This window comes from Hyla sarda, chromosome 1 (assembly GCF_029499605.1).
Source record: "Hyla sarda isolate aHylSar1 chromosome 1, aHylSar1.hap1, whole genome shotgun sequence".
Lineage (NCBI taxonomy): Eukaryota > Metazoa > Chordata > Amphibia > Anura > Hylidae > Hyla > Hyla sarda.
The window spans coordinates 465,797,166-465,810,396 of record NC_079189.1 but is presented as its reverse complement, the minus strand read 5'-3'; the positions used below and the strand labels follow the sequence as shown (position 1 = coordinate 465,810,396).

General features: G+C 40.9%; 1 protein-coding gene across 9 annotated transcripts in view; it reads left to right on the top strand.

Annotated features, from left to right (window-relative positions):
• The window catches only part of ACAD10 (acyl-CoA dehydrogenase family member 10), a 289,487-nt gene extending 277,728 nt beyond the window's left edge, over positions 1–11,759 (top strand). For all 9 annotated transcript variants that reach the window (XM_056536213.1, XM_056536239.1, XM_056536262.1 and 6 more), the window contains 7 exons: positions 1,411–1,548; positions 2,918–3,008; positions 3,787–3,945; positions 4,068–4,240; positions 6,647–6,790; positions 8,253–8,330; positions 11,039–11,759. In XM_056536213.1, coding sequence (XP_056392188.1) covers positions 1,411–1,548; positions 2,918–3,008; positions 3,787–3,945; positions 4,068–4,240; positions 6,647–6,790; positions 8,253–8,330; positions 11,039–11,173 — 918 coding nt within the window. In that variant the 3' untranslated portion in view covers positions 11,174–11,759. The remainder of the gene's footprint in view (positions 1–1,410; positions 1,549–2,917; positions 3,009–3,786; positions 3,946–4,067; positions 4,241–6,646; positions 6,791–8,252; positions 8,331–11,038) is intronic.
• The last annotated feature ends 1,472 nt before the right edge of the window (positions 11,760–13,231 follow it).

The following is a 13,231-nucleotide window of genomic DNA, read 5'->3' as shown; positions in this document are numbered from 1 at the left end:
TTTGGAGACATGTTAGAAAAAATGAGTTGGGAAAATCTCTTGACGTATACCACGGAGTGTGATGCAACGTAACAGAATACAGTGGTCCCTCAACATACGATGGTAATCCGTCCCAAACGTCCGTCCGTGCAATGTAAAGTATAGGACAGTGGTCTACAACCTGCGGACCTCCAGATGTTGCAAAACTACAACACCCAGCATGCCCGGACAGCCAACGGCTGTCTGGGCATGCTGGGTGTTGTAGTTTTGCAACATCTGGAGGTCCGCAGGTTGTAGATCACTGTTAGACAAAGTGGTACTCACCTGTCCCCGCCACTCCGGACCGTCACCGCTCGTCACCGCTGCCCGGAATGTCGCCATCCATCGCTGTTGCCGCGTCCCCAAGGTGTCCCCGACGCTCCGGCAAGGCCTCCGGCAAGGCGCTCTCCCTCGCCGCCATCACGTCGCTACGCACGCCGCTCCTATTGGATGATGGGACGGCGTGTGCAGCGACGTGTTGACGTCGATGGAGAGCGCCGACGATGCAGGGGATCCTGAAGAGGATGCGCCGGAGCCCCGAGGACAGGTGAGTGACCATCACCGGAGCACACGGGGCACCGTAAACTGCTATCCGGAGGCAGCTGAAGCAGTCTGCGCTGCCAGATAGCCGTTTATGCGATGGCCCCGAGATACAAAAGCATCGTATGTTGATGCTGCCGTCAACATGCGGTGGCCTCTGAGAGGCCATGGCATGTTGAAATTATCGTATGTCGGGGCCATCGTAGGTCGAGGGGTCACTGTATAGAATGCCATTAATCTGCTTTACACATAGGTTTTTCAGACACAAGTCCTGGTGCAAAAATGGAAAACTCATTCCTTTTCCTGCAGTCTTAACTTTTCCTGCAGTGTGTTCTTAACTCAACAAAATCCAGTAAGCTTTATTAATATTGAACAGATTCCATTAGTCTGTACGTATTCCACTAGGATGGCACCCTTTTTTTTTTGCTTTTCTCTAGGATTAATCCGCTTTAGGGCCCGTTCACACTACGAAATCTCTGCCCTGAGAAATTCCAGTCATTGACTCTGTGGGCAGGCTGCTGCATGTGGTTTTTGCTGCAGAATTCCGCTCAGAAAATACGTAGTGTGAATGGGCCCTTATGCTAATTCATAATGTAATTTGTATTTGAAAATGAATTTATTATGTTGTGGTATGTTATCAGCTTAATAGAACTTGTTACATCTATTGTCAATGCCTCACGACTGATATTCATGAGGTTTTTATTTTAAGAAAACTTGCAGGCTGTATTCCCATGAATATAATACTGCCTCGGCTGTTTGTAGACAAACCTACTCAGTCTTTACTCAGATTTATTGATTTGCATTCTCAGAATCTTTTTCTTTGTGCCTCTGTTACTGTATTATGATATTTAGATATTTAATTGCGCGGCCCCAGACACTGGAAACATGGAGGTGCTAGTTCGGTATGGAACAGAAGAACAGAAGGAACAATGGTTGAAGCCTTTATTAGAAGGGAACATCAGGTCGTGTTTTGCGATGACAGAGCCACAGGTATTGGAACCACTATAAGAAATATTATGATTGAGTTTTGGCATACATGGTATATTTCCACTTCTCTAATGGGTTTACAGCTTGAGTTCACACTTATTATTCTTACTTATGTATTTGTTGTCTTATTTCCCTTATTCACTTCTTAACCTCCATCTTTATATTGTACTATATGTTAAATGTTCCTTGTATGTTCAGTGCCAATTCCTCTGTGTAGAAAAATGACACTACCCTTAGTCTCTCATACAGCAGTAATAACTTTTGAAGACCCCTTTAGTATATACAGTGACACTCTGAGTTAAAGAGCATTCAAGTCCAGCCCAAAATATCAGTTTAGAAAACAAGGGGACAGGAATAAGCTGCCCATTACACCTTTGGTTGCAGTCAGTTGAACTTGTTATTCCTCTCAACCCCCATATACATAAACACTTCACTTCACATGGCTGAGTTTGCATGTGTTTTAATTAATAAAAGAAGAGTAAGCTTCAGATAGACCTCTATGGCTTTTGCTATTTTCCTGTGTTGCAAGAAGAAAAGCAATGGCACTCACCAAGATGTCTTTCCAGCTCTGTTTATTCAGCAATAGGAAGAGGGAGGTGCAGCAGCTGTTTTACTTGAGCACCACCGATAAGAGTCATTGCTGTTACCATGACAGTAAGGGCCATTATTTTTTCTGCTGTATACCATATATGAGCTATATAATAATAATGCTAGTCTTGGGAGTTGTAGTGCCGTCCTTATGCCTCTCTCTTTTGCTAATTTCCCTTGAGAAAAAGGATCAGGCTTGTTGAAAACCATACTGTTTGTCCAGTTGGGATTTTGAGAATAAAACGCCCAGGTCCACTTCCCATTTAGCAACAAAGGCTTGTTTAAAGTAATCCGCAGAAGAGATCTGAAGTGCTAAACATCTAATTACATAAAGGACCTTATTCTAGACATGCAGTTTCAAAGGTGGTGCGAGGTCTCACAAAACCTCTGGGAGAGATTTCAGAAGGGTAAAAACACTGGACTGATAACCTGGCAAATCCACAGCAGGTTACTTGATTCCCCGATTCTGCCATTTGACTACTCCCTGCTGATGACCACTTCCTGGTTCCTTCCCAAAACAAGGAAATACGCGATCAGTCATCACTGGCTAAGGCAAGTCACCCCTGAAACTCAGCATATTTCTCCCGTGTGTAAAAACAGGACCAGGAAGTGGAGAGCAGCAGGAACCTGGTGAGTATCAAAACGGCAGCAGTGAGGGATTTTGCAGGTGAGTTATGTTTGTTTTTTGTTTTAAACCCAGCTTGACCTTACCGACAAACAACCCTAATCTGGCTCTGAAGAACCCAGAATAGTGACAGTGCCTGTTTGTTGCTTTCTTTCATAGGTTGCCTCTTCTGATGCTACCAACATTGAATCATCAATTGTGGAAGATGGAAATTCGTACATTATTAATGGACATAAGTGGTGGACATCTGGTATGTAAAAAAATACGTGTGTAGCAGCTTCCTGTGTAATCATCTTCCTCTGTTTCCACTATATGTGAAAAGAGCAATCACATGTTAGCTGCACACTAGATTTTAACCCTTAAAGGAAACCTGTCAGGTCCCCAGGGCCTCACACACCAGCCCCGGGACTTGACAGGTCAGCGTTCCAGTGCTGTTCTTCTCAGCTCTCTGTGATGCCACAGAGAGTGGAAAATAAGCTTTATTTGCTGCGGCTGTGACTGGTTATGCCTGTTCCTCCCAGAGTTCTCAGTGGAGCAAGTCTCCACACATTATTATACCACTCACCTCAAGGAGAAACTTTACCCCTTTGGACCCAAAACTCCCTGAGTCACACTGCCTGTCTCTTGCCAAAAGTGATGTGTTTAGGGAGTACAGTGTATTCCTATGAGATGCAGCTTCAGCTTCTTTTCCCTGCCTCCTGCTTGTCAGTGATAAGTTTCTTTATCTTAGATCCCACAAGCAAGAACTTCAGTGCTCCGTGTTAACCTTTAAACTGATCAGAAATTAGCTTAGAAGTTTTTTCAGAAGAGGAAAGAAAGGCTGATAATAAATTCATCAGAAAATAGCTTCTCAGACTTTACTGATAAAAGGACACTGTAGAAGATGTAAAACAAAAAGTAAATATACATATTTTTTTAGTTAAGACCTATGGAGAAAGTGTTTTGTATCCATAGTATTTACAAAGTTCACTTTCTGTATTCTTAATAGGAATGCTTTGACAACAATACTATGCTGTTGTTTTTTTAAGGTGCACTTGATCCACGCTGTAAAATATGTATCTTTATGGGAAAGACCGATCCAGATGCTCCTCGTCATAAACAGCAGACAATGATCTTGGTTCCAATGGACACACCTGGAGTAAAAGTTCTGAGGCCTCTCACTGTCTATGGATTGGATGATGCTCCAGGTACAAGAGCTTATCCTAAATAATTACATTAAATGACCATATGGTATGAGATGGATATGTTAGTACTGGAACCTTTATTTTAAGTTGATGTGCCAACTTCATTGTCCTTTTCCTATCCAAAGCTGGACATGGAGAATTGCGCTTTGACAATGTGCGAGTGCCTAAGAAGAATATACTACTGGGAAGAGGAAGAGGATTTGAAATTGCACAGGGCAGACTGGGTCCAGGAAGAATACATCATTGTATGAGGCTTATTGGAAATGCAGAAAGGTCCTTGTCTCTAATGAAAGAAAGAGTAAGCCATCTCTTCCTGCATTAAAACCATTTACAACACTGTCACTATCTCAAGTTGAGTTGCTGTTCAAATACATTTTTATGTGCAGCATGGACATATTTCTGTTCCTTATAGCACCTGTATATTCCACAGCACTATACTTATTCATCACACTTTGTCACTTAATGCCCAGCCTGACATTCAAGCACACACATACTATAGAGCTAATTTTATAGAAATCCAGTTGACCTTATAGCAATGGAGTCTTGAAGAAAACCAAAGTACTCGTAAGAGACACATACAAATACAGGAACATATACTACAAATTCTTTGCAGGTGTTGTGCTACAAGACAACATTGCTAACTACTGACCCACTTTGCTGTCTTAAAATATGGAAATAACCAGTAAAGTGTGTTAATGTTCTTGGATGTAGTGGTGTTACTATGCTAGTAGCACATTAGACAGTTATGTCATGACATATATCTATAATGTTTTTTTTTCCTATTGTGTAGTTCAAAAGAACGGAACAAACAGATACTATAGATCCATCTAGTTGATAGTTGCCATTTCCCATTGTTTACCTTACAAATGTTTTATGACATTTTGCCCTTTGAAACTAATTCAGAGCTAAATGTGTCCATTTTACTAGGTGGTTCTCATAAAAGAAAATGTAGTGGCCTTTATTGCTGTGATAAAACAGAGAAGGGTTTATTATATGAAACTTTTTAACGTGAAGGACACATAATTAAAATATACATTACCTAGGATTTCTTTGTAACACTTAAGTACTGTACAGGTACTGGCTAGTGAAAATCATTGCCTACCCATTTAGTATATTAAGCTGTTGGTTGGGTCAGTCACCAGCATCTGGTGCATGATACAGAATAACCTGATGTTAAAGAGTACCTCTCGTGATCTTGTTACATTTTATAATCCTCCCAGTTCACTGCCCCCATCATAATAAACCAACCCCTGCCTTTATTTTTATTATTGTTTAGTTTTCTACCTTGATATTGCTCTGTATTTTCTGCTCAGTCTCAGTCAGATTCACAGTCCGGGAAGGGGCGTTCCCCAGCAGGCATGACATCATCCGAAGCCATACAGGGGAGAATATCCTCCCTCACTCTGCTACCCACAGCCCAGAGCAGTTCAGTGTGAGATGAGCTATGAGCTAAGGCTGCACACACCCCCCCCCCCCCCTTCAACACTCTAGACTTCATTTCCTGATTTTGGACTTCTGCTAGGCCAGCAGGAGTCCAAAGTCTGTGCAAGAGATGGGAGGAAATGTGCTCTGGACAAGTAGGGAAACACCTAGTGGCAGCTTTTTTACACAAATAAAACATTCAGTTATTTATTTTTTTAGACAAAGTACATTAGAAAGATTTTTTTATTTACCATAAGAAGTGTAATAGCAAAAATTAGTTAGAGACAGATACTGAACCATGTTATTTTTTCAAATCAGTTTCTATTTTAAATTTTTTTAAATTTAATTTCCTACATTATTATGGGGGCAGCCTTGTTGTCTTAGCTTCTGCTCTGCTCTATTAACATAATTAAAGGGGTACTACTGTGCTGACAACTTATCCCCTATCTAAAGGATAGAGGATAATTTGCCTGTTTGCGCGGGGTCCCGCCGCTGGGGACCCCCGCGATCTCGCACGCAGCACCCCGCTCTCATCGGGCCCCGGAGCGAACGCCCATCACGGGGCCGGAGTATTGTGAAGTCACGACTCCGCCCCCATGTGATGTCACGCTCCGCTCCTCAATGTAAGTCTATGGCAGGGGGCGAGACAGCTGTCTCGCCCCCTGCCATAGACTTGCATTGAGCGGCGGAGCGTGACGTCACACGGGGCGAGACTGTGACGTCACGATCACTGGCCCCGTCATCAGACCCGGAGCACTTCGGGCCCTGATGAGAGCGAGGTGCTGCGTGCGAGATCGCGTGGCTCCCCAGCGGCGGGACCCCGCACGATCAGGCAACTTATCCCCTATCCTTTTATATAGGGGATAAGTTGTCAGCACAGTAGTACCCCTTTAAAAAATGCGCTTTATAATGGCCACAGAGACTATAAAGGAGGAACCTGTAGTCTGGGGCTGACTCATTGACTTCTGTAGGAGAGGTTTGTAGGCTTGCTCTGTGAGGTCAGTGTCCAGGGAGGGGGAATGGTGGATCTTGTCTTTAATTCTTCATGATGTTTTTACATTAGGGTAGGGTGACAAATGCAGTATTTTGTTGCATATTTGCTTCTGCATGTTTTCCTACCCATTGAAGTCAATGGGTAGCAAAATACACAGCAGCAGAATATGTACGTGTGATCCTACCCTTAGTATGAAATGCCACTGTTGCATGCCAGCATGACAAACAAAACACAAGCTGTATCTTTCTTTCTTTCTTTTTTTTCCATTTTCTTCTTTATCACAATCAGGTAAAATCAAGAATGGCTTTTGGCAAACCATTGGCTGAACAAGGGACTATCTTGGCAGATATTGCCAAATCCAGAGCTGAGATTGATCAAGCAAGGCTGTTGGTGCTTAAAGCTGCCCATCTTATGGATACTGTAGGCAATAAGGTAAATTCCCACCACTCTGCTAAAAAAAAAATGTTACTAATAAAATATAGGTAAAAATATACTTAACTTGTTATTTGAACAATAATTCAATCCACATGGCAAACATTGTAAAAAAAAAAAATATAAATAAATAGTAATAATACTAGAAATGCAAAGCAGTTTTTTAAATTCACCTCTTAAAATGTAAATAAAAGTTCAAAAAAGACGTTTTAATGTATCATGTTTAATGTATTCTGGAAAAAAAAGAAAAATGTAATGTTACGGGTCTTTAAACGTGTTGACACAAAACAATTGAAAAGTGTTTTTATTGTGCACAAGTTGTATCGTAATATAACTATATACATTTTGGTAGCACAGAAGTAAACATGAAATTGGTACTGCAAAAAAAAAATGGGAAATTTCTGTTTCTTCATCTCCCCAGAAAGAGTTAATAAAAGTAATAAATAAATGATATGTACCCCAAAATGTACCATTGAAAAATAAATAGAAAAGGTAAAAGAAAAAAACAGGGATATGCGCCCCTAGTGAAGGATGTTTTAAAGGTGAGATGGAAACAGGTAAATTGTTGCACTCACTGATTTGCGTTGTGCTGAGAGCACAACACCTATGATCGCCTTAGATGAGATCTCGGGTCTGCAGCCACAGTCCTCTGGAGCAAAAGCGATGTCCCAGCAGTGTAAGTAACAAGAAAAAGCAAAGTTGGGCCGTTGATGGCGCTGGTCCTGATGGAAAGAAAGCTCTATAGACCCTTCTCAGTGTCTAAAACGTGGTTTATTAGCACAGAAAGCAACGCGTTTCTGGTCCGAACTGGACCCTTCGTCTGGCAACGTCTGCTTTCAAGAGCTTCTTGCTCTTCACTCAACATATAGAAAATGTCAGTGAATCCCTGGTTTCAGCCACTGGTGGGTTCAAGCAGCAAGTGATCGGCAACACAAATTAGTAAGGTCAGAATAGTCAAAGTTGGCGGCAGGTCAATTTTTTTAAATGTATTTATGTATATTATCTTACCCTGAGCATGTTCAAAGCGGTGAGCCTGCACGATCTTCTCCAGCATGAGGAGACTCAGGCAGCAGAGTTACCTTGGCAACCAAACGATGCTCAGCAAAGTTCCTTTATCAGAGGGCTTGTGCGCATAATTTCGATGAGCGTTGTATGGTTGCTTTGATTACTGAACCGCCATGCGCTGCCCATGTCTCCTCACCCTGGAGCTGAAGATCGCGTGGGCTCACAACTTTGGCTATGCATTTTAGAATTAAAATAAATCTTCAGAAAACCCCTTAAAGTTGTTATCTTGGGCAAGGATCAGATTTTCCATTAATACCACTAGCTACCTAATTCAAAAAAATGGTTTACTTTGCATATTGCTTTGACTGCAGCATCAGTGTCTGTTAAATTTTTTATTGTAATTAATAGATTTTTATACTTTCATCAATCATTGATTTTGTTATACATCTTTGTACAGGAAGCTGCTTTAGATATTGCTTTGATTAAAATGGTCGCACCGGCTATGGCTCAAAATGTTGTTGACAGAGCAATTCAGGTAAAAAAAAAACAGTCCATTCAATGTAAATATATTAAAAGGTTGATGGTTTGATGGCAGGACATGTTTAAAGGGGTTATCCAGGAAAAAAAAAAACTTTTTTTTTTATATATCAACTAGCTCCAGAAAGTTAAACAGATTTGTAAATTACTTCTATTAAAAAATCTTAATCCTTTCAGTACTTATGAGCTGCTGAAGTTGAGTTGTTCTTTTATGTGTAAGTGCTCTCTGATGACACCTGTCTCAGGAACTGTCCAGAGTAGAAGCAAATCCCCACAGCAAACCTCTTCTATTCTGTGCAGTTCCCGAGACAAGCAGAGATGTCAGCAGAGAGCACTGTTGCCAGACAGAAAAGAACAACTCAACTTCAGCAGCTGATAATTATTGGAAGGATTAAGATTTTTTAATAGAAGTAATTTACAAATCTGTTTAACTCTCTGGAGCCAGTTGAGATATATATATATATATATATATATATATATATTTTTATATATACCCCTTTAAACTTCCCATGCAATATCATTGCCTGAGACTTTCCTCAAGACTAACATCAGCTATAAGACGTATTGCCGAAAGTCCCATGCAATTGTATTACATGGTGTGCTTGACTCTGCGAGAGTTGTTTTTCATTAGTAGCTTTCAGCTCTAAATAATAGAGATGATTCTGGGGCAGAGGGATCAAGGACATTAGATGGGTAGATGTCAAAATAAAAAAGAAGTTATTTATACTCGCCTACCTTGATCCCTGCCTCAAATTACTTATGTGCAATGGTTTTTGCATGTAGAGGAAATTCAGTGAAAGAATACTGTAGTGTGAACCCAGCCTAAAAGCTGTGCCCTCTCAGGCAAATTCTGCAGCCTCCATTTAAATGGCTGCCATATTAGTATCAAAGTTTATTCAAAAACTACACATAGCAAAAAATCAGCACAACAAAATAAAAATTGGGATGCAAAGTTGGAAATTAAACAACATAAATAACCAGAAGAAGAAACATGGCCCATATTACTGTTAACATATATGGAAAGTCAAAGGTAGGAATCAGAGGGTGAGCAAAAGAAACACAGCAGGGTCATTCATATACAGACATGCGGTATCTGATATCTGGACAGTAGGAGGAGGACGTCCACAGGGTCCACACACGACCATTGTGTTCTACTACATCATCTCTCATGGCATAAAATTGTTCAGAATGCATAATAAGGTTAATATGATCTATGACTATCCAAAAGCAAAGTGGATTGCTTCCAATGAGTAGCCACATGTAAACTAGCAGAGAGCCTGAAAAGTCTATTGGGCACACAAGCTGGTTTTTCACCCAAAAAACTAAAAGTAGGTTTAAAGGGACATATAAATCCTGTGACCTCCATTAATAGGGAAATAACCCTCCCCCAAAAAGATCTAGCTACTGGGCAGCTCCACCCTATGTGATCATGGAGCATAATTGAGAACAACCTTGAAAACATAATGAAGAAGTTGTAGGAAATATGTAAGCAAATGATGCTGTATGTCCCCAGCATTGGCTGCTGTAGTGGAATTGTATACCTAGATAAGGCTTCCACTGGCAATAACAGCTGATCCCCTGGGGTTAGAAAAGCCAGCTGTATCAAAACGGGTTGCACCACTATGCAGACAAGCTATGCCTTTATTGACCACTGAATAAATCTGCACCTGAAACTTAGAGCGGTGGTGCTCTGTCTGGGAAAGACTTAAACTAGTACTGAAGAGTATTAGAAAGAAATGGCACTCACCATACTGTAGTGGATTCTTTTATTGCAGCAGTAGGTGCATGATGAACAATCGCAGGCAGAGGCTGTGAGAACGGGGGGTGATCACCCCCCGTCCTCACAGCCTCTGCCTGCGATTGTTCATCATGCACCTACTGCTGCAATAAAAGAATCCACTACAGTATGGTGAGTGCCATCTCTTTCTAATACGCTTCAGTCAAAATGGGTTGTGTTTGTAAAACAGCCCATATACATAAGGGACGGGTTGCCGGAAATGACCAGTTATCATCCTATTCATTGGGATTGTGTTTTACTGAAGATCTGATCAGACAATTGATTTGTTGCATTCTAGGCAATCTTAAAATAACCCCTCGAAGTCTTAAGACAGAACTGATACAATATTGATAAGAGAATGTTCATGATACAAGGTTTGACTGTGTAGTGTATGTTTTTTTTTTTGTTTTTTTTTGGGGGGGGGGGGGATTTAAAAACCTTTTTAAAACACATAATAAATATAGTACATAGGTGGAGCAAATTAAGGCACTTTTGGATTAGTAAATCTGCCGCCATGTATCAGTGTTCCTATGTGTGATAACTTTTTGCCTGTGTGTTGCGTAGCATCAAATGTTATTCGTAAAAATGCAGGGAGACATTTATCATTGGCTGCACACCACTTCAGTTCTCTAAATGTCCCTGAATTTTTTTTTTGCAATTTTTTACTGTTTGGTGCACTGTACACCACTTTTTGCAGTGGAGCTGTATTTATTATTTGCGCAAATTAAATTTAGAAGTGTTTTTTTTTTTGCTCAAAGCCTACTTTTTTTTTTTTGTGCAAACCTACACCACCCAATAGGACATGCAAACAGGGGTAAAATCTATACTACCTGACACCAACATTGATGAATGTCCCCTGCGGTGCTTATTTTTAGTGCATTATTGTTGTTGGTTGAATAACTTTTATGAAACTTGCATTTATCCTTTAGGCTTTTGGAGCTGCTGGACTAAGTAATGACTTTCCACTTGCACAGTTTCATGCCTGGGCACGGGCCCTGCGCTTGGCTGATGGACCTGATGAAGTTCACCGAGCAACTGTGGCCAAAATAGAAATGAAACATTAGTATCCATATTTAGTTATGAAATAATACGACCAGTTTGTCTTATTCATTAAAAATCACTACAATAATTGATGGAAGGTTACGAATCAATGCACAGTGTTACCTGGTCATAAACCATGCATAGTACAGAAAGTCATAAAGACTGTTGTGTTTTAGGATATGCACATGTACACTGATTGGAGAGAGGGAACTTTATTTAGATGTTTGTGCTTTTAAGTATGCGTGTTCCAACATTGATGAATTACTTAATAAAAAGGGCTGTGGACTCTACCCCCTCAACATAAAAGACTGACAAAATCACTGGACAGACTGGAGGAAAGTCACCAGTTGTTATAAGTTGTCTACAAGTTTCAGGACATTTGGTAACCCTGATAATAGGTAGTTTAAAAATAGTAAAGATTCTCCCATACCTTGAAGAATTGTGAAGATAAAGATTTTGAAGACTACATGGCTTAAACTGGTGCCAGAAAGTTAAACAGATTTGTAAATGACTTCTAATTAATTAATCCTTCCAGTACTTCTTAGCAGCTGTATACTACAAAGGAAATTCTTTTCTTTTTGAATTTCTTTTTTGTCTGTCCACAGTGCTCTCTGCTGACACCTCTGTCTGTGTCAGGAACTGTCCAGAACAGGAGAGGTTTGCTATGCTGATTTTCCTCTGCTCTGGACACTTCCTGACATGGACAGAGGTGTCAGGAGAGAGCACTGTGGACAGACAAAAAAGAAATTTAAAAAGAAAATAATTTCCTCTGTAGTATACAGCTGCTAATAAGTACTGGAAGGATTAAGATTTTATATAACAATAAAAAAAATGTGTGTATGTATTACAAAGCAGTACTATATCGTGTCCTATCTGCCTATGTGCTGCTATTTATGAATTTTTGCTGTGCTGTTATAATTGTACTAAACAGAGATGAAAAAATTATAGTTTTTGACAGTAAATATGCAATATTTTATTGATATTTTTTTATTTTATTATATAAATTTGTTAAAGAAAATATGATTTGCTTACAAGAAAGTTAATAAACTACGGTCTTTGATTCTGCTTATTTTTTAAACCTTTTTTTATAACTGCAAATCTACTAGCAGAATAAAAGAAGATTTAACACTCAAAAGACAAAAGTGCATTGAATTGCGGGTTTAAATGGGCACTGTCAGATATAAAAACTTTTTATATGTTGTACATCTTGGCAAAACAATAGTTTTTCTAATATACTTCTTTAAAAATTTCACATTTTATTAAAGGGGTACTCCGGCGCTTAGACATCTTATCCCCTATCCAAAGGATAGGGGATAAGATGCCTGATAGGGGATAAGATGCCTGATCGTGGGGGTCCCGCCGCTGGGGACCCCTGTGATCTTCCACGCCGCACCCCATTAGAATCAGTCCCCGGAGCATGTTCGCTCCGGGTCTGATTACTGGCGATCACAGGGACGGAGCATAGTGACATCACGGCTCCGCCCCGTGTGACGCAACGCTCCGCCCCCTCGATGCAAGCCTATGGGAGGGGTTGTGACAGCTGTCACGCCGCTCCAATAGACTTGCATTGAGGGGGAGGAGCGTTGCGTCACAACGGGGGCAGAGCCGTGACGTCACTATGCTCCGTCCTCATGGTCGAGATGGACTCAGCCTGAGGACCTCCAGCGGTTCCGGAAGGTGAGTGCTGCATGGTAGATCCCGGGGTCCCCAGAGAAGGGACCCCCGCGATCTGACATCTTATCCCCTATCCTTTGGCGGAGTACCCCTTTAAAGAAAACCTCCTTTGAAAATTCCACCACTAGGGGTCCACATACCTCCTTGGACACTAATGAGCCCCACAGCAGCATGAGCGTGTCCAAGGGTCATGGACACAAGATGGATGATTGACAAGGCTGCAGGAGGAACACAGCCTGCAGCAACACTGCTGTAACGCAGAGTTTTACCAAACATATGTCTCCAGCTGTTGCAAAACTACAATTCCAAGCATATCTGGACAGTCAAAGGATGTCTGGGCATGCTGGAAGTTGTAGTTTTGAAAATGCTGTGGGCACACTGCTGCAAAAAAGAGTTATCCAGACACT